The sequence below is a fragment of the Pleurodeles waltl genome, chromosome 5, assembly GCF_031143425.1.
Source record: "Pleurodeles waltl isolate 20211129_DDA chromosome 5, aPleWal1.hap1.20221129, whole genome shotgun sequence".
In the NCBI taxonomy this organism is placed as follows: domain Eukaryota; kingdom Metazoa; phylum Chordata; class Amphibia; order Caudata; family Salamandridae; genus Pleurodeles; species Pleurodeles waltl.
Window position 1 is genome coordinate 1,769,167,549 of NC_090444.1, and position 21,323 is coordinate 1,769,188,871.

Consider the following 21,323-nt stretch of genomic DNA (forward strand, 5'->3'; position numbering starts at 1 on the left):
GGGGGAACGCTGGGTGGAAGGAAATTTGTGGCTCCTCTCAGATTCCAGAACTTTCTGTCACCGAAATGTGAGGAAACTGTGTTTTTTTAGCCAAATTTTGAGGTTTGCAAAGGATTCTGGGTAACAGAACCTGGTCAGAGCCCCACAAGTCACCCCATCTTGGATTCCCCTAGGTCTCTAGTTTTAAAAAATGCACAGGTTTGGTAGGTTTCCCTAGGTGCCGGCTGAGCCAGAGGCCAAAATCTACAGGTAGGCACTTTGCAAAAAACAGCTCTGTTTTCTGTGATGTGTCCACGTTGTGTTTTGGGGCATATCCTGTCGCGGGCGCTAAGCCTACCCACACAAGTGAGGTACCATTTTTATCGGGAGACTTGGGGGAACGCTGGGTGGAAGGAAATTTGTGGCTCCTCTCAGATTCCAGAACTTTCTGTCACCGAAATGTGAGGAAAATGTGTTTTTTTAGCCAAATTTTGAGGTTTGCAAAGGATTCTGGGTAACAGAACCTGGTCAGAGCCCCACAAGTCACCCCATCTTGGATTCCCCTAGGTCTCTAGTTTTAAAAAATGCGCAGGTTTGGTAGGTTTCCCTAGGTGCCGGCTGAGCTAGAGGCCAAAATCTACATGTAGACACTTTGCAAAAAACAGCTCTGTTTTCTGTGATGTGTCCACGTTGTGTTTTGGGGCATATCCTGTCCCAGGCGCTAGGTCTACCCACACAAGTGAGGTATCATTTTTATCGGGAGACTTGGGGGAAGATAGAATGGCAAAACAAGTGTTATTGCCCCTTGTCTTTCTCTACATTTTTCCCTTCCAAATGTAAGACAGTGTGTAAAAAAGATGTCTATTTGAGAAATGCCCTGTAATTCACATGCTAGTATGGGCACCCGGGAATTCAGAGATGTGCAAATAACCACTGCTTCTCAACACCTTATCTTGTGCCCATTTTGGAAATAGAAAGGTTTTCTTGATAGCTATTTTTTACTCTTTATATTTCAGCAAATTAATTGCTGAATACCCGGTATCGAATGAAAACCCACTGCAGGGTGCAGGTCATTTATTGGCTCTGGGTACCTAGAGTTCTTGATGAACCTACAAGCCCTATATATCCCCGCAACCAGAAGAGTCCAGCAGACGTAACGGTATATTGCTTTCGAAAATCTGACATTGCAAGAAAAAGTTACAGAGTAAAACGTAGAGAACAATTGATGTTTTTTTCACCTCAATTTCAATATTTTTCTTTTTCAGTTGTTATTTTCTGTAGGAAACCCTTGTAGGATCAACACAAATTACCCCTTGCTGAATTCAGAATTTTGTCTACTTTTCAGAAATGTTGCGGTTTCTGGGATCCAGCGTTGGTTTCATGCCCATTTCTGTCACTGACTGGAAGGAGGCTGAAAGCACAAAAAATCGTAAAAATGGGGTATGTCCCAGTAAAATGCCAAAATTGTGTTGAAAAATTGGGTTTTCTGATTCAAGTCTGCCTGTTCCTTAAAGCTGGGAAGCTGTTGATTTTAGCACCACAAACCCTTTGTTGATGCCCTTTTCAGGGAAAAAACCACAAGCCTTCTTCTGCAGCCCCTTTTTCCGATTTTTTTGAAAAAAACTAAATTTTCACTGTATTTTGGCTAATTTCTTGGCCTCCTTCTGGGGAACCCACAAAGTCTGGGTACCTCTAGAATCCCTAGGATGTTGGAAAAAAAGGACGCAAATTTGGCGTGGGTAGCTTATGTGTACAAAAAGTTATGAGGGCCTAAGCGCAAACTGCTCCAAATAGCCAAAAAAAGGCTCGGCACAGGAGGGGGAAAAGGCCTGGCAGCGAAGGGGTTAAGAGGAAGCTATTCATGTCTGGCTTGTTGCACAGCTATTGTGAAGTCTAGAACTATAGAGGTGGTGCGGCTGTCCTGTGACAGATCTTTCTTTTCCCTTGCCAAACAAAGCAAGGAAATGGTTGATGATGTGCTGCAGTTGAGCTCCCAGTGCAGATCTCGGGATGAGGGAGCAATGCGCCTGCTCCACGGTAAAGAGGCAGGATAAAGTGTCTTCTGCAAGCGCTGTGGTCAGTAGGTTCTCCACTTACGTTTCAAGACTGCAAGTGCCTGTAGATTCTGGTAGTTATTTGGAGGTCATGGTACCTAGGTCTGGCTTCAACATTTTCATTTTTCACTTTGATAACATAGAGGACTTTTTGCATATTCAACCGTTTTCATTTATTCTTGTAGACTTCTACAACCGAGATGTGTTGTTTTCAATCAGAAGACGGCATGTCTATTTGTTCTTTGTCATGAAGGGCAGTTTAGACTGTTTGTGATTGGATTTACCCATTTCTGTGCGCTGTCAGTTATGCCACATGTAATATGAAATGTCGCTCTCAGATCTGATAAAAAATGATGTATGTTGTAGACTTGAGTCCCCAATGACACTGACTTTATAGCATTGTCTTGCGCCTAATGCTGATGAGTGGTGTCACAGATGTATGGTAGACTTCTTCCCTGGCCCGGTGGGTGGGACAGACCCTGCCATCTCCCTACAGGTACTGATGCAGACAACAGCACAAGTAGCTATGAAGCCAGACATAGGGAACCATTAATGCTGAGGATCCCCTGTGCTGCCTGGTCCTCGCAATCAGACATCGGATGCCTGGCAACACCCGGCACTCATGACGGATAGATTTGTGAGCGTATATTAGCTGCTAATCTCCGTCCAGATGGGAAAGCCCTGTACATGATCGTGTCATCCTACCCAAAAACACATAGGCCTCCTTGCAATTTCCTGACCTAGAAAAGGTCTGCTTTCAGCACTGCTCCACCCCCAGCAGGTTCCACACAGCATTTGGCTGCATTCCAAGACCGTCACTCACCTTGAAACAGCTTCAGAGCCCAGATCCTGTGGGTGCTGTTAGCAGTGCCGGCTTACCCTCTCAGGGGTCGCCACCTCACATCAAACTTGCCCAGGATTTGGTTTCCACGCAGCCACTGACGTGACTGGGCACAGGCCCAGAACCTCTATCCAAAGGCCTGACAATGTTGTCGCATGGCCGCAGCAGGGTCAAACTGCCGATCCCAGCACTAACTCCCTCTGTTGTCTAGCCCTCACATCAATCCCTATTGTTTGATTGAAAATGACAAGCTGCAAAAGTCTGATTATTGCGAATGAACTCTTCTGAGTTCTAGAACCTCACCACTGTGAGGCCATCTTAGACGTCAGGCCTTTGGCGCTACAAAACAAAGCAACATTCTAATAGTTTTGGTGACTGTTAATGATGCAGGACTGGGTTGAAAAAAAAACAGTTTTTTTGTCTTCACCTGTCCCTTACTGAATTTAGGAACAGTGGTCCACTGCAGGAGATTTCATCTAGTTTTGACTTCATTTAGGGATTTGATACAGTGTCTGTGAGAAAAAAAAACATTTTTGGGAAATTTGGATAGTCTTTGAATAATTAAAAAGATCAAATGAGAGAATATTTTATGTTAATTCTCTAATGTCTTCTTGATTTTAGAGGAAATGCCTGGCACATTGACTGACAGATATACATGCCATGGCAGCAGTTTATCAATTGATTTCACAGTGTTGTATGGTATCTTTAGCAGAGTTTTAATGAAGAACTGGAGTTCTGAAAATAATGTAACCCTCCACTCCTCCCTTTACATCTGCCATTCCAGCTAAACTCCTCCACCCACCCATCTATGCTCCGACCGGCCTGTACAAATGCCAATGTATCTGTCTGTGCCATTATTTCCCAAGTGTTTATGTAAATGGCTACCTCTACTTCTGGAACACACAACTGTAAAAAAGTAAACCCTGGTCATTGTACAACACCCCACAAGCCCTCTTTCAGGTGTTTACTTTCTAGAAAGACAGCTCGAAAACCAGGGCAATTGCATGTTTCCAGGAATATTCCTTTTGATTTTTTATAAATTAACAGCACTAAACTTGGGGTCAAGGAAACACACTACGTCCTTAATTGAGATCCCTCCCAAACTATGATGTCATAGGGTGATTGTGAGCATTCAGTGGGTATTGGTGAGCTTGTCCCACTGCTTCTAACTTGTCATCCATGGAAAGATCGGTGCACCAAGTAGTGGAAGATCCCAGGAAGGTCATTACCTGCCAGTTGCACGCACTGTCTGTAGCCTGCTGCTGAGAATTAAACCCCATTACTGGAAGCACCAGATATGAATTATAAACTCCCCTGCTGACCTGAGGCTAGACAGAAATGGACACAAGATTAAAAAGGTGCACAAGGGTGACCACCCTTAACACATTGACAAGCATACATGAAAGCTTGTAAAATGTATGGTACCCTGTAGGTGGAAATGTTTGACTTGAAGGAAAATTAACCTAGTTAGTTGGAGAGTGAGAGTGAGCCAGTTTCTCAGGGCTGCAAGTCCAGCGAAAAACCAAACAGTCGGGTGGGACTCCCACCAAATGATGACACGAGGTCGGCCTACGTCATTGAAGATAGCACCTTATATCAACACCCGCAGCACCATGTTCTGAGGAAAGACTGAGATACATTCTACTCAAAGTAAGCTTCGGAGGCAGCATCACAGAGTTTATACTTAAATGGCAAAAGTTATCATTGGACCAATGGATCCTTCAGACAATAGAGCTCTATTGAAGCTACCAAAGTCAATACATTTTCCAAACAATGAAGATGTTAATTACTTCAGAACTATACAGCTTGAGACTAAATGAGTGATAATAAGGCCTTCCTACCATCACAAAGGGTTTCCGACCAATCTCTTCCTCATCAAAAATAGAGGAATGTGGCCAGACCTTTTAATGGTCTTAGTCCAGTGGCATTTTAATATGATGGGTTTTGCTGAATGGTGATTTGATACTCTGCCTAGGCTTGAAAGATGCATACTTAGCAGGACCCATTTATGAACTCCACAGACAATTCTTATGGTTCATCTGGGAATGACAAAACTGGAAGTTTATGTCTCCCCTGATCGTTATAGCGAGTAGTCTAAACATAGTTCTGGCAAAATCTGTAAAAATGATGCCAGTGGAAAACAAATCCTAATCTCACTTGTAGGAAAGGCATTTTTATTTATTATGATGTACTGCCCATAATTCTAAGGTGTGCTACAAAACACTATGGGGGTCATTCTGACCCCGGCGGTCTTAGACCGACAGGCCGGCGGTGCCCCGCAGGGCATTCTGACCGCGGCGGTAAAGCCGCAGTCAGACCGGCAACACTGGCGGTCTCCCACCAGTGTACCGCCGCCCTTTTGAATCCTCCAAGGCGGCGCAGCTAGCTGCGCCGCCGAGGGGATTCCGACCCCCCCTACCGCCATCCAGTTCCCGGCGGTCCGCCCGCCGGGAACCGGATGGCGGTAGGGGGGGGTCGCGGGGCCCCTGGGGGCTCCTGCAGTGTCCATGCCACTGGCATGGGCACTGCAGGGGCCCCCGAAAGAGGGCCCCTACGAGTATTTCACTGTCTGCTTGGCAGACAGTGAAATACGCGACGGGTGCAACAGCACCCGTCGCACCTTCCCACTCCGCCGGCTCGATTACGAGCCGGCTTCATCGTGGGAAGGACGGTTTCCCCTGGGCTGGCGGGCGGCCTTTTGGAGGCCGCCCGCCAGCCCAGGGGAAACCTCAAAATACCCACCACGGTCTTCCGACCACGGTACGGTATTTTGGCGGCTCCCGCCGGGCGCGCGGTGACCGCGCCCGGCGGGAGTCAGAATGACCCCCTATATGTAGTCTTGAAAAGCTGCTTTTTCAAACTACAGGGGAAGAGAGTACTACACTGATTCCTCTAGAATGATGGTCCACTGTGATCACCACTGACATCCGTAGATGTCAAAGACATGGCACTCCCTGACACCTGGAAATGCCAGGAAGCATCACAATATATGAAAATAAATTAATGGATTTACTCACCCAGGATATAACTATCTACAATACACTTACAACGAGAAACCATGGGAGAGCCTTCACACAGAACAATCTACCAAGTGCACTTTGACTGCAACCAATGCATGCAATGATACGTTAAAGGTACTGACTAGAAGGAAAGATAAAGTGCAAACCACCATTAACAATATAAATGATGAACTGCAGATGTGAAACATATTTCTAACTTAACCAACAGGAATGAGCCGCTGAGAATCTCCAATAGATATTAATGTTCTACGGGAGAAAACAGAATTGTTTTTTGGATACATTTCTTTATTGAATTTTCTCAGTTAATGCATATATGCAACTGTAAACAACAATAACATTTATGTTCAACTGTGTTACAACTGGACATTGTTCAATTCTGGTACGTGATGCCAATATTTGCTTCATGCCACCTTATATTGAGCAGGAATAGACCAACTTTCACAAGCGGGGCATGTGTACATAACAGGATAGGTTTCTATGTGATTTGTCGTTTTATGGTATTTCACCGTACCAGCGACTGGCCTTGGAGAAAACAGAATCTAAATCAGCATCCCAACTTCATAATGTTCTTGACATACTAACCCTGAGGGGGATCAAGGACAGGGGAACCAAGATTGAGACTGGATTATCCTGAATACATATGCAAAGGATCTCTAATACTCCTGACCAATCTAGAACCATGAACCTAAGGTACCACAGAGAAACTGAATACATTTTGTATGTTATGTGGGAATACCCTTACTCCAAGCCCTTCTGGTGAATGATAGAATGCACACTTTCAAGGTAACTGGATTGCAGATAAATGCCCCAGGTGCAGGTCAAATGACCCAGCTTTCTACCGCATGGTGTGGGACTGCTTGGTGTTACACCAGGATGGGAACTAGTGGTGGGGACCATTCAGCCCTTGTAGAGCACATCGGGGTATTGTCTGTTAGGCATCAGATCTAAATACAAAGGAGATAAATATCTACATAAGTTCGTAGACCTATCCCTCTTAGTATATAAAAGACAAATAGCAACGTCATGGAAATCGCCTGACATGAAGAGCTGGTAATGAGCTTGCAACTGGACGTCATTACCTCGACTAGGGCCTGGGGTGGTATGGACCATACTTTAACTACCTGTGATATACACCTCAGGAATATGGAAGCCAAGAATGATGTACGACCTCCATGAGGCTACATGCAACACATTATATTTCACACATTGTTTCCTAACAGGTGACCACCATACCCCATGTTTCCACAGTCAAGGCCAATGATACCGTATGCACAGGCCAGAGGGATCACAGACCTGGAACAAACTGATCAGTGAAGTGTACCAAGGGACATCATTATAGATGCATTTGCTCATCTTGAATCCCAAAGGGAGGTACAGACCAATCACTGTCTCTTATCTGTCACATAACGTATACTGTCAAACTGTATATCAATCAATGGGATTGTATTCCTGCTGAGGAGTCTACATCCTACATGTTTTGTTAATGGGTGATGTCCTGCATGTATGATTCATTTTTGTTGGAAATGAAATAAAAAAACATGGCCTGCAGAAAAACCCACGGCTGCGACACCCCTGGAAATAGTGAGCAGTGGTTGTGACTCTATGTTGCCGAGCTGTGCTGTGTGTATGTCAGCAGTTAAAAAGATGCACTTTAGAAAGGAAAGTGCACTGGCATAAAACAGGTACATAGCTGTGCACTACACAAGCATATTCGTTCACAATTTTGCCCTCTCTGCACATGGCCTCACTTTCTGGAACATCCTCGCCATAGGCACAGCTTCATGAAGACGAGCCTTCTGTTGTACTGCACCTGTACATTACAATTTTATTTTAAATAGTCAAAGCCAGTCAAACCTTAAAAGAACAGTTCCTGCTCCCCCTGCTTTACACCTACTGTGGCTGTTTCACCTCTTATCTACTCTTTTTCTAGTCTCATTGGTCTGGTACCACCTCTTGAATAACATGAATAGATACACATTGTGTTTACTTTGAGAAGCAAGGAAACACTGCCCATATCTCTGAAGAGCCCTGACTAGTCATCAGTCTGAGGTCCATTCTTGGCACAGCAGCCTTTGTTGCAGATAACAACCTTGAAGAAAACACTGATGGGTGCCAGAGAACTGGTGTTGTAGGCACTGTATAGGAAAAGTGTGAAATATCATGTTCAGCAAAGAGACCACACATCCTGTTATGTTTCTTCATAATTGTGAAAGTGCAGAGGCAAACCATAGATACGACAAAGCAGATGACAGCCAAAACGTTTCTGTTCTGCCCCGACTCTCCACAATCATTGCTTTGATGGTGCACTAGAAAGCCCCATTGTTCACTCAGAGCTTTTTCGTAATTCACATGGGTTCATGATCTATGTCCCGTGGCAGAATTATATTCCACATACCTGTACAATTTTGCTCTACTTCTGTAGAACTGTTTATCATTTATTTAGCACACACCACAAACTAAATTACCCCCACACCCTCATAATAATAAATGTTAGGTGCAGACTAGTTTTACAAGAGCAAACAAAGGTTGTTCCTGTCGGCTGTCCTTTAAACCTAAAAAAATATGGCAAATTTCTCATTGCCATTACATAATACCTTCCCTCTATAAATGCTGGCAATCAGGTATGCATTCTTGTCCCAGGAGTGGTGATGCGGAGAGCTCCTTACATCATTTATATTGGCATCACTTTCTCCATCCTGGCAGGTGATATATGAGAGCAAACACCGTAGTTGGTTCTATGACATGCTGCATATTTGGCAAACTGGAGGGACAGGCGTAGTTGATTTGACTGGCAAAAGTTGGAAAGTGGCCTGGAAACAAAACGTAAGCAACAGAAAGGGGAAACAGGTCCAACTTGAGTCAAAAAACCAAGTAGAAAATATAGCGGGCGAGAATGGTGATAAATTTACCATAGGCAGGAAGGTGGATCAGGGAGGAATAGCAGACGATTGCTCCCCAATCCCTAGAATAGGAATGGTACTCAAGTTCCATTACAGTGCAGGGCTGCCACCAGTCCACCTTGACCATCAGAAAGGGTGGAGATGATTCTCAGGGAGTCAAACCTGTATCGAGCCATCTTATATGTATCAAGATATGATCCAAAGTGCAAGAAAGTAAAGTGATGATTCAGAGCAAAGAATGCTGTGTGCTGAAATACCCCCAGTACCAAAGCCTGTATTAGGTGCTCAAAGTCATAACATAGCAACTTTATAAAAATATTGATCATAATAGTGATAATGTATTTTGGGTACAGCATAAAGTGCATTGGATCTAGAACCTTCAGTAACGGTTCAGGCATAAAAGTTTATAGCAAACAACAGTACAAGTTATCCAATAGTAGTGCAACACATACAGGAAGCCCCCCTGCAGCTCATAACAGAAGAACAAGTGAGACGAAATAGGACTCTACATACTGTATTACTACTACCCTGTCCCTACATGTCTACTAATAGCATAATGTTAGGTACAAAAAAGAAATCACGGTCACGGTCAACAGGTGTTCCAATACCTGCAAGAAGAATGAGATAACCGATTGCCTGTTTTCGGAGCAGTTGGCTTGCATGGCTTCACCTTTCAGCTCCATAACAATATTGTCCAATTCCTCATTGTCAAACAAATCAGGAAGCTCTCCTGAATTCAGAATACTATTTAAATCTTCCATAAATGATTCCTGGGACAAAGAAAAAGGCAAAATTAGGAGCAAGCACATGCCTGCCGCAAAGCATTGTTTGAATTAGTAATTGATAGTGTTAACAGTACAAAGAGGTACTTGTAAAAATGTTATTGAAGATATGACGTTCTATAAAGGTTCAGAGGCTGTAAGAATTGTAAGAATTTCAAATGCTGTTGGAAAATAGGTCATGGTTCACTGTACGATTTTAGTCAATTGACTTCATCTCCCTGTGCCTAGGTTGTAAATGAGTCATTCAAATTCAAAATTTAAAATTATAGAAATATGTGCAGGGTAAAAATAGTCCTTCTCCATGCCAGTATCATAAAAGGGACAAGGAAAAACAGGCAGATTCCCTCAAAACAAATAAAAGCTCTACCTAAATATCAAACAATGCTGGGTTGTTAAAAAATTGCCATCAACCGCTAGTCGTGGCATGCTTCATTATCGGCTTTTGTTGATAGCCAACAGCAGGGATGGAGCAATAGGAAAGGGGGAACAATGCACAACAAACATATAGGGACCTATCATGCAGAAAACAGACAAACTTGTTAAAACAATCTCCTGGGTATCTGGCCCTAATCTTTATTCAGGGATCCCCTGGTTAGGATTAAAAATAGACCAACGATGGTGATCTTGGGACACAGTAACCCATTCGCCCCTGGTTATTTGCTCTTAAGTCAACATGTTTCGGCCATCTCTGTTGACCCATATGGGTCAATTGACCTTCTTCAGGATGTTAGCTCCCGTAAACCATACCCCATACCTGTTATCATGATATCTAAAAAAACAGGGTAGCTTGGACTCCCTCATTCATTTTCAGTGCACAAACTTGGAATCATTGAGTTTCATTACTCTGTCTCCTAAACTGGAACTCAGTGGGAGAGCCTCCCTATTGGCACACATTCATCAAGGGACCAGCACCTCTTTTCTCGGCCACTCATAGCTCCGTGTAGCACAGAGCTACAAGTGTCCGAGAAAGGAGGCGCTGGTCCCTTGATGAACGTGTGACTACAGGGATACCCAAAACCAAGAGATTTCAGTGGGGGAGATGAAGTGTCATCTCTCTTCAGGACATTTCAGCAGTGGTATCAAATATTTGAGACCTTCCTTAGTCAGTTGCAATGGACATCACAATGTGTCTACATGTTGATCACAGACAGCGTCTGAAGCTTTTCATAGAACATAGTACATTTGCATTTTGTTCTCCCTACCACTTTTAAAAATGGCAGGGCTGCAAATCTTAATTTCTCATGAGCAAAGCATGCAGCTGAATGGGAAAGCACTAGCATCTTCAAATACCTGTTCCGGCTGAGATGGACTCCCAGGGAATAAACACTTCTCAACCAGTTTACAACCATCAATACAATTGAGACATCCTGAACCACTTAGATCTTGTGCTTAATTATTATTGGCTGAAAAGCATTTATTAGCCCAATGTCTCATTTCCCGGAGACCTCTTCCTTGAGAACTTTGGCAGCAGATAAAGGAGCACTTCATATTCTGGTTCACTGTGAAAGGCCCATCTGTGGATAACGCCATATCTCAAAGCATTAGGAACTACACATGGAAGAGGATTAAATTTGGGTAACATCACCTAAAATTGGCAGTATGTGCCTGCATTTTGCTCTTTCTTGTGAAGTCTGAAGCCTGAATTTCAATGGCTTTTAGTATGGGCACAGCACTGCTATCTTGCTGTGCTGACGGAAACTGCTCCTTTGTACTTGTTTTCATATAGTAGTGTCCGTCAGCATCAAGGTATGCTTTCCTTGCACTTGTGGAGGAAAACAGTCTAGGCCACTCTTATTACCCTAAGATCCAGAAGATTTACTTGTGCAGTTTCTTTCAGCCTGACCACATTCATCGCCTCGTTGAGAGTATCCTAGCCCGTTCATTAGCATCTGTCAAAAACTGAGTTCGACCTTTAAGCACAGCAATATGCACCTTCAACAAATTATCGTCCTGTACCAACCAACTCAAATCTTACCATAAAGACTGGCATGGACAGTAGGGCTCTCATTATGACAGCATGTCACGCCCGCCAGGAGACCGCCAGTGATGGCAGTCTTGAGACCGCCATATTATGACTCCTGGCAGCACTCCGCCATAAATTGGGCAGGGAGCTGCCAGCAGTAGGTCTAGTGAAGGTTGCTCCACGGGCACCACCACGTCATCACAACACCACCCGCCGTATTACAACTTTGTAATTGGCGTGGCGGTGTTGTGGTGACAGGGTGGTGCCGGCAGAACAGGCCCCATGGACCCCGTTCCCTCCCGGACAACTACCAGGTAAGGTGATTGACTGATGGGGGTGGGGGGTAGTGAGTGTTGTGTGCATGAATCGGTGTGTGTGTGTGAATGGAGGGGGGCAGGGGAGCGTTGTGTGTCTTTGTGTGCGTGTGTGTGTGCAAGTGTCTGCGTGCTTGTGTGAATGCGTGTATGTGGGGGGGTGTGGGGAGTATCGTGGCCATTAGTGCGTGTGTGTGTAAATGAGTGAGCGTGGATGTGTGCGTGTATTTATGTATGTGTGGATGTGTGTGTGTTTGTTTGTATGTGTGGTGTGTGCGTGCGTGGATCGGGGGTCAGTATGGGTATCGGGGTTGGGGGGGGGTCAGTACAGGTATCAGGTTGAGGGGATCAGTACGTGGATCGGGGGGTCAGTACAGGGATCGGGGGGACGTCCCTGCTTGGGGGGCCAGGGGTGGGTGGGGGGGCTGTACAGGGAAGGGGGTTGGGAAATCCTGTAGTTGCAACAGGAATTAGTATTCCTATTGCCAGTATCCTTTCCACCAGGGATTTTGTGGCTGGGCTGCCGCCACGGAATCCCTGGTGGTAAGGATACTCATACCGCGGGTGGTGTTAGGTGGACCGCCGGGTCGAAGGTGGTCAACCTTTGGCCAGACGGTCCCACCACCCTGGCGGTTCAGGTGATGAACTGGCTGCGATGCAGCCAGTTGACTGCAATGGTCATAATTTGGCGGTCCTGCACCGCCATGCTGTCGGCGGTCTGGCCGCCGCGACAGGGCAGGACCGCCAGGGTCATAATTACCCCCATAATCTGGTAGTGTCAGAAGCCTGGGATGGATGTTTTGGGATTACAGAGCAGCAGTTTTGAAGTTGTGTCACTGGTGTCTGAAGGCTAGTAAGATTATGGGTTGTTCCATTTACTGAAGGGTTAACCTGTGACTCTACAGTAATGACCACTAATGTTACGCTAGGACTATGCTGCTAGTGATATTTATAACAGTCAAGTATAAAGTATTTCAGTTCTAGTATGCTTGCATGAATTGCTAAAATAGGGAATAGCAGACTATAGCTTGTTTGTTAGTTTACAGTGCTGAGTCAAGTAGAACTTAAAAATGGTCTTTCACAAAGAGTGCATAGCGACAAAGCTTCAGGTAGTTTTTCTATTCACAGGGAGAAGTGTTAGTGTACGTGCATTTAAATAACTCATCCTTTGTATGTTTAGTTGTTTACACAGAGATACTGCTGACATAAATTCATTCAGTATTGCAGCAATGTGGAGTAGGAACCCACTGTTTCTCCAGAGTGCATTATGGCCAGAGTATCCCCAGTATGCATGCACACTTCACTGCAGGCTGTCATGGTACTCTGGCGGTGATTCTAACCGCGGCGGGCGGTGGTCGCCGCCCGCCATGCGGTTACCGCCAAATGACCGCACCGCGGTCACAAGACCGCAGCGGCCATTCTGGCTTTCCCGCTGTGCTGGCGGGCGACCGCCAAAAGGCCGCCCGCCAGCACAGCGGGAAAGACCCAGCAACGATGAAGCCGGCTCCGAATGGAGCCGGCGGAGTTGCTGGAGTGCGACGGGTGCAGTAGCACCCGTCGCGAATTTCAGTGTCTGCTGGGCAGACACTGAAATTCTTTTTGGGGCCCTCTTACGGGGGCCCCGGCAGTGCCCATGCCATTGGCATGGGCACTGCAGGGGCCCCCAGGGGCCCCGTGGCACCCCCTACCGCCATCCTGTTCCTGGCGGGAAACCCGCCAGGAACAGGATGGCGGTAGGGGGTGTCAGAATCCCCATGGCGGCGGAGCACGCTCCGCCGCCATGGAGGATTCTCAAGGGCAGCGGAAAGTCGGCGGTACACCGCCGACTTTCCGTTTCTGGCCGCGGCTGAACCGCCGCGGTCAGAATGCCCAGCGGTGCACCGCCAGCCTGTTGGCGGTGCTACCGCGGTCATTCGCCCTGGCGGTTTTTACCGCCAGGGTTAGAACGACCCCCTCTGTCTCTTTGCGCTGAATTTCCGTGTACTTTGAGAGTGCTAAGAATCCTAGAAGATCCAATTGTTGCAGATAAAGCATTTGTAATTGCCTGCCCCAAACACCATATAAAATGAGCTTTGTGGTCGACAGGGACACAGAAAATAGGAAGAAGGTGCAAACATTGCTCAAGTCCCATATGGGTACCAAGAAAATTGAAGGATGACTCGGCTATAAGACAACAACATAGTTTTAAGTTTCACTTAATATACTCTTACTTTTTGAGGCCATTGATTACCTTTACTATGTCTGAATCTGTTATGAGAAATACTGTACTTTGACCACGGAGTCCTGTTTGCTTGTAAGCTTTCTTCAAGTCCTCTCTGAAGTCCATGTGGCTATAATTCCTTGTGATAGACAGTCTGTAAAGGCTGCAGCCTGAAATGTAGCAAGCCATAGTGGCACTGGTTACTTTTCCAGTACCATCCAACCCAACCTAAAATGAGAACAAAAATGTAAAATACTTTATAATTAACAGGCGGTAAGTAAAGAGTCAATTTAAATAAAACAGATTTTTTTTTAGAAAAAGTGCTAATGCCCAACTGTGTAACCAACTTAACCACATCCACATGTAAGACAGACACACTGGTCCTGATTTACAAGTTGAGTTCTGTAGTTTGTAAATTGGTACTACAGTAGTACTACTTGTACTACAAAATGCAATTGACAAACCTATGACTGGAGACCTCAGCCTAGCCTACCTCTTCTGTGTAAAGATGTCTGCACACGTAAGAACAATACGTTGTAGTACGTATGGGACGGATAAGCGAGAGTGGCGGCAAAATGGGGAAGAATTACTCAAAAACTGATTAAGGGAACTTTCAGGAGGGTTTTGGAAGGGACAGGCTGATAGAAAACACACACCCACCCACACTGTAATTCACAAAATGCACTTCTAAAGTTACTACATCACTCCACACTGATGGAATTTAATTGGCGCCCCTTGGCAGCCCGCATTATCTGCAGAACCAGCTGCATCATTTACAAAAACATCACAACCAGTATCCCCACTTATGTAGCAGATAAACTCACTGGTGGTTCTCGGCTCAGCTGCAGTCAGGACTCCATCAGACTGCAGACTAAGAAGTGTAAAAAAAGACAGCAGGCCTTTTTCATCTCTGCACCCAGGATCAACATCCATCAAGACCACCCTTACTCTGCCCCAATTTAGGAAACAGTTGAAAACTCGCCTCTTTAACGAACAATGCATCACAAAACCTTAACTTTCCACAACCACAAATAATAACTTATTACATTTCCTATACGTTCCCATGGGAGACCTCCACCCCAATTAAAAGTTACCAGTAGTAACTGTACACTGAAAGTCTTTTGTAGGTTCCTCCACCCCCTCATATGAGAGAGTGAAAAAATGTAAATCTACAGCCGTGAGTATATCTCCAGTCGGAAATGGCGAATAGCAAAAAAGTGGTGAGTTACACCTAGCTGTTGGGAGAGCTACACTTGAGCAAATATGGAAAATGTCACTTACCCAGTGTACATCTGTTCGTGGCATGAGTCGCTGCAGATTCACATGCTGTGCACAGTCCGCCGTCTGGTGTTGGGCTCGGAGTGTTACAAGTTGTTTTTCTTCGAAGAAGTCTTTTCGAGTCACGAGACCGAGGGACTCCTCCCACTTCGGTTCCATTGCGCATGGGCGTCGACTCCATCTTAGATTGTTTTCCCCGCAGAGGGTGAGGTAGGAGTTGTGTATGTTAGTCATAGTGCCCATGCAATGGAATGAATACGTATGTACATAATAAAGGTTAAAGTAATATATTTACAAATGTACAATTGTTTAAGATCTACTTTTAAACGGCTACAGGCTCCCGGGGAGGCGGGTGGGCGCATGTGAATCTGCAGCGACTCATGCCACGAACAGATGTACACTGGGTAAGTGACATTTTCCGTTCGATGGCATGTGTAGCTGCAGATACACATGCTGTGCATAGACTAGTAAGCAGTTATCTCCCCAAAAGCGGTGGTTCAGCCTGTAGGAGTTGAAGTAGTTTGAAATAATGTTCTTAGTACAGCCTGACCTACTGTGGCTTGTTGTGCAGTTAACACATCTACACAGTAGTGCTTGGTAAATGTATGAGGCGTAGACCATGTTGCTGCCTTACATATTTCGTTTATTGGAATATTTCCTAGAAAGGCCATGGTAGCCCCTTTCTTTCTGGTTGAGTGTGCCTTTGGTGTAATAGGCAGCTCTCTCTTTGCTTTAAGATAGCAGGCTTGAATACACTTAACTATCCACCTGGCAATGCCTTGTTTTGAAATTGGATTTCCTGTATGAGGTTTTTGAAAGGCAATAAATAGTTGTTTTGTCTTCCTAATTTGTTTTGTTCTGTCAATGTAGTACATTAGTGCTCTTTTGATGTCTAATGTATGTAGTGCTCTTTCAGCTACCGAATCTGGCTGTGGGAAGAACACTGGTAATTCTACTGTTTGATTTAAGTGGAACGGTGAGATTACCTTTGGTAAGAATTTTGGATTTGTTCTTAGAACTACCTTATTCTTGTGTATTTGAATAAATGGTTCTTGTATGATAAATGCCTGAATCTCACTCACTCTTCTTAGAGATGTGATGGCAATGAGAAATGCAACTTTCCACGTTAAGTATTGCATTTCACAAGAATGCATGGGTTCGAAAGGTGGACCCATGAGCCTTGTTAAGACAATGTTGAGGTTCCATGAAGGAACAGGTGGTGTCCTTGGTGGTATAATTCTCTTTAGGCCTTCCATAAACGCTTTAATGACAGGTATTCTAGATATGGGAGTTGAATGAGTAATCTGCAGGTAAGCAGATATTGCGGTGAGATGTATCTTTATGGAAGAGAAAGCTAGATTTGATTTTTGCAAATGTAGTAAATATCCTACTACATCTTTTGGAGATGCGTGCAATGGTTGAATTTGATTATTATGGTAGTAACAATCAAATCTTTTCCATTTATTTGCATAGCAGTGTCTAGTGGAAGGTTTTCTAGCTTGTTTTATGACCTCCATACACTCTTGTGTGAGGTCTAAGTGTCCAAATTCTAGGATTTCAGGAGCCAAATTGCTAGATTCAGCGATGCTGGGTTTGGATGCCTGATCTGTTGTTTGTGTTGTGTTAACAGATCTGGTCTGTTGGGTAGCTTGACATGAGGTACTACTGACAGGTCTAGTAGTGTGGTATACCAAGGTTGTCTTGCCCATGTTGGTGCTATTAGTATGAGTTTGAGTTTGTTTTGACTCAATCTGTTTACTAGATATGGAAGGAGAGGGAGAGGGGGAAAAGCGTACGCAAATATCCCTGACCAATTCATCCATAGAGCATTGCCTTGGGATTGATGGTGTGGGAACCTGGATGCGAAGTTTTGGCATTTTGCGTTTTCTTTTGTTGCAAATAGATCTATTTGAGGTGTTCCCCAAATTTGAAAGTAAGTGTTCAGTATTTGGGGGTGAATTTCCCATTCGTGGACTTGTTGGTGATCTCGAGAGAGATTGTCTGCTAGCTGGTTCTGGATCCCTGGAATAAATTGTGCTATTAGGCGAATGTGGTTGTGAATTGCCCAATGCCATATTTTTTGTGTTAGGAGACACAACTGTGTCGAGTGTGTCCCCCCCTGTTTGTTTAAATAATACATTGTTGTCATGTTGTCTGTTTTGACAAGAATGTATTTGTGGGTTATCATGGGTTGAAATGCTTTCAACGCTAGAAATACTGCTAACAGTTCTAAGTGATTTATGTGAAACTTCCTTTGATGTATGTCCCATTGTCCTTGGATGCTGTGTTGATTGAGGTGTGCTCCCCACCCTGTCATGGAAGCATCCGTTGTTATGACGTATTGTGGCACTGGGTCTTGGAAAGGCCGCCCTTTGTTTAAATTTGTACTGTTCCACCATAGAAGCGAGATGTATGTTTGGCGGTCTATCAACACCAGATCTAGAAGTTGACCCTGTGCATGTGACCATTGTGATGCTAGGCATTGTTGTAAGGGCCGCATGTGCAATCTTGCGTTTGGGACAATGGCTATGCATGAAGACATCATGCCTAGGAGTTTTAATACCATTTTTGCTTGTATCTTTTGTGTTGGATACATGGCCTGTATCACCTTGTGAAATGTTTGAACCCTTTGTGGACTTGGAGTGGCTATCCCTTCTGTTGTGTTGATTGTCGCTCCTAAGTATTGCTGTGTTTGACACGGCAAAAGGTGTGACTTTGCATAGTTGATGGAGAAGCCCAGCTTGTGAAGGGTCGGTATGACATACTTTGTGTGACGTGAACACCTTGTTAGCGTGTTGGTCTTGATTAACCAGTCGTCTAAGTAAGGGAACACGTGTATCTGCTGCCTTCTGATATGTGCAGCTACTACTGCCAGGCATTTTGTAAAGACTCTTGGCGCAGTTGTTATTCCGAATGGCAACACTTTGAATTGGTAATGTATTCCTTTGAATATGAACCTTAGGTATTTCCTGTGGGAAGGATGTATCGGTATGTGGAAATACGCTTCCTTTAGGTCTAATGTTGTCATGTAGTTTTGCTGTTTGAGCAGTGGGATTACGTCTTGTAATGTGACCATGTGAAAGTGGTCTGATTTGATGTAGGCATTTAGTGTTCTGAGATCTAGTATTGGTCTCAGAGTTTTGTCCTTCTTTGGTATTAGAAAATACAGTGAGTAAACTCCTGTGTTTTTCTGTAGGCTTGGTACTAATTCTATTGCGTCCTTTTGTAGTAATGCTTGAACTTCTAGTCCTAGAAGATCTATATGCTGTTTTGACATATTGTGTGTTTTCGGTGGGACGTTTGGAGGGAATTTGTGAAATTCTATGCAATAGCCATGTTGGATAATTGCTAAGACCCAAGTGTCTGTTGTTATTTCTTCCCAAGATTCGTAGAATTGGCTTAGTCTTCCCCCCACTGGTGTTGTGTGATGGGGTTGTGTGACTTGTGAGTCACTGTTTATTTTGAGGGGTTTTGGGACCTTGAAATTTTCCCCGACTTCTTGGGAATTGGCCTCCTCTATATTGTCCCCGAAAACCTCCCCTTTGATATTGACCCTGGTAGGTAGGTGGTCTTGTCTGTGAAGTGTTGGTTTCTGTGGGTTGACCCCGAAACCCTCCCCTAAAAGGTGTCTTCCTAAATGTGCCTCTGCTCTGCGGGGAGTAGAGTGCGCCCATGGCTTTGGCTGTATCGGTGTCCTTTTTTAGTTTTTCAATGGCAGTGTCTACCTCCGGCCCAAACAATTGCTGTTCATTAAACGGCATATTGAGCACAGCCTGTTGGATTTCGGGTTTGAACCCAGAAGTGCGCAGCCAAGCGTGCCTCCGTATTGTGACTGCAGTGTTTATTGTCCTTGCAGCTGTATCGGCTGCATCCATGGAAGACCGTATCTGATTGTTCGAGATACTTTGTCCCTCTTCCACCACTTGTTGCGCTCTTTTTTGGAACTCCCTGGGAAGGTGTTCGATGAGATGTTGCATTTCATCCCAATGAGCCCTGTCGTATCTTGCCAAGAGTGCTTGCGAGTTGGCGATATGCCACTGATTTGCTGCTTGTGCTGCAACTCTTTTTCCCGCTGCATCAAATTTGCGGCTCTCCTTGTCTGGAGGTGGTGCGTCGCCTGATGTATGAGAGTTGGCTCTTTTACGAGCTGCCCCCACAACTACTGAGTCCGGTGTTAGTTGTGTTGTAATAAATATTGGGTCTGTGGGAGGTGCCTTATATTTTTTCTCCACCCTTGGAGTTATGGCTCTGCCTTTAACTGGCTCCTGAAATATTTGTTTTGAGTGCCTTAGCATTCCTGGGAGCATAGGAAGGCTTTGATACTGGCTATGGGTGGAGGACAGGGTGTTAAAGAGAAAGTCATCCTCAATAGGTTCCGAATGTAGTGAGACATTGTGGAATTCGGCTGCCCTTGCGACCACCTGTGCATATGATGTACTGTCCTCAGGTGGTGACGGTTTAGTTGGATATGAGTCTGGACTATTGTCAGACACTGGGGCGTCGTAGAGGTCCCATGCATCGGGATCATCCTGGCTCATTGTGATATGAGCTGGTGAGTGCGTCAGTGGTGGAGTTTGCGCCGGTGATGCATGTGTTGATTGTGGTGGAGAAGGTGGTGGTGTTACTTTCTTTACCACCTTTGCTTGTGGGTGCTTGTCCCCTTGTTGGAAAACAAGTTTCCTTTTCATCTTGATTGGGGGAAGAGTGGTTATCTTCCCTGTGTCTTCCTGGATGTGAAGCCTCCTTTGAGTGTAGTCAGTTTCCACAGTTTGAAGCTCTTCACCAAATCTATGCAATTGGGTGTTTAGTCCTTGTTCCTCTGTATAGGAACAAATTTTCGGTTCCGAGGCTTTTTTCGGTACCGAAACCGTTTCGGTAGGCTTTTTAGTCTCCGAAGAAGATTTCTTTGATTTCGGCGTGGTATCTCGGTGCCGAACATCTTCGGTGCCGCTGTCTCTGCGCCGAATTGTCTCGGAGCCGGTGTCTCGGCTCCGAGGTTGCTGTGTGGCGGTATCACGACCGGAGTCGGATGACTTCGACACCAGCATGCCCTTTTTCGGTGCCTTGGCTCGGTCACCTAGTTTTTGGGTTAAGCCATGGCCTGTTGGCAGTGGCGTCCCTTGGGCTTTTGTGGACTTTTCGTGAGTCCTAATTTTCGACGTCTTATTCACGGTTGTTATGTCTTCGGCGTCGGATTCCCCCGAATCCGACTCGTGGATGGAGAACGCTTCCTCTTCGTCCTCGAACCGATGTTGTCCTGTCGGCGTGGACGCCATTTGCAATCTTCTGGCTCTTCGGTCTCTGAGCGTCTTCCTCGACCGAAACGCTCGACAGGCTTCACGCGTATCCTCCTTGTGCTCCGGGGACAGGCACAAGTTATAGACCAGATGCTGATCCGAATACGGATATTTGTTATGGCATTTAGGACAGAAGCGGAACGGGGTCCGTTCCATCAGTCTTGAAGTCGCACGCGGTCGGGCCGACCAGGCCCCGACGGGGGATCGAAATTACCCCGAAGGGCCACCGGAGCTCTTCAAGATTCGGTGTCGATTTGTTCTAACTAACCCGATACCGAATGAAACAATACCGACGATTTTTTCCGAGATTCTAACTAACTTTCCGACCCGAAACACGGAGCGAAAAGGAACACGTCCGAACCCGATGGCGGAAAAAAAACAATCTAAGATGGAGTCGACGCCCATGCGCAATGGAACCGAAAGGGGAGGAGTCCCTCGGTCTCGTGACTCGAAAAGACTTCTTCGAAGAAAAACAACTTGTAACACTCCGAGCCCAACACCAGACGGCGGACTGTGCACAGCATGTGTATCTGCAGCTACACATGCCATTGAACACATATGTATATAGATATACAAATACACATATGTATAATCACCTGTGATATGGGCCCAGTATTTTAACCTAACCTTAATGAGAACATACTAATGAGAACACTAGATCATCCTGTGAAGCACTCTAGTGTGTAAGATTTTTC

General features: G+C 45.2%; 1 protein-coding gene across 1 annotated transcript in view; it reads right to left on the minus strand.

Moving 5' to 3' along the window:
* The window catches only part of DNAH14 (dynein axonemal heavy chain 14), a 923,784-nt gene that overhangs the window by 377,278 nt on the left and 525,183 nt on the right, over nt 1-21,323 (minus strand). The window contains exons 55-56 of the mRNA XM_069236199.1: nt 14,084-14,281; nt 9,403-9,564 (exon numbers count right to left, since the gene is read on the minus strand). Of these exons, the coding sequence (XP_069092300.1) occupies nt 9,403-9,564; nt 14,084-14,281 (360 nt within the window). The remainder of the gene's footprint in view (nt 1-9,402; nt 9,565-14,083; nt 14,282-21,323) is intronic.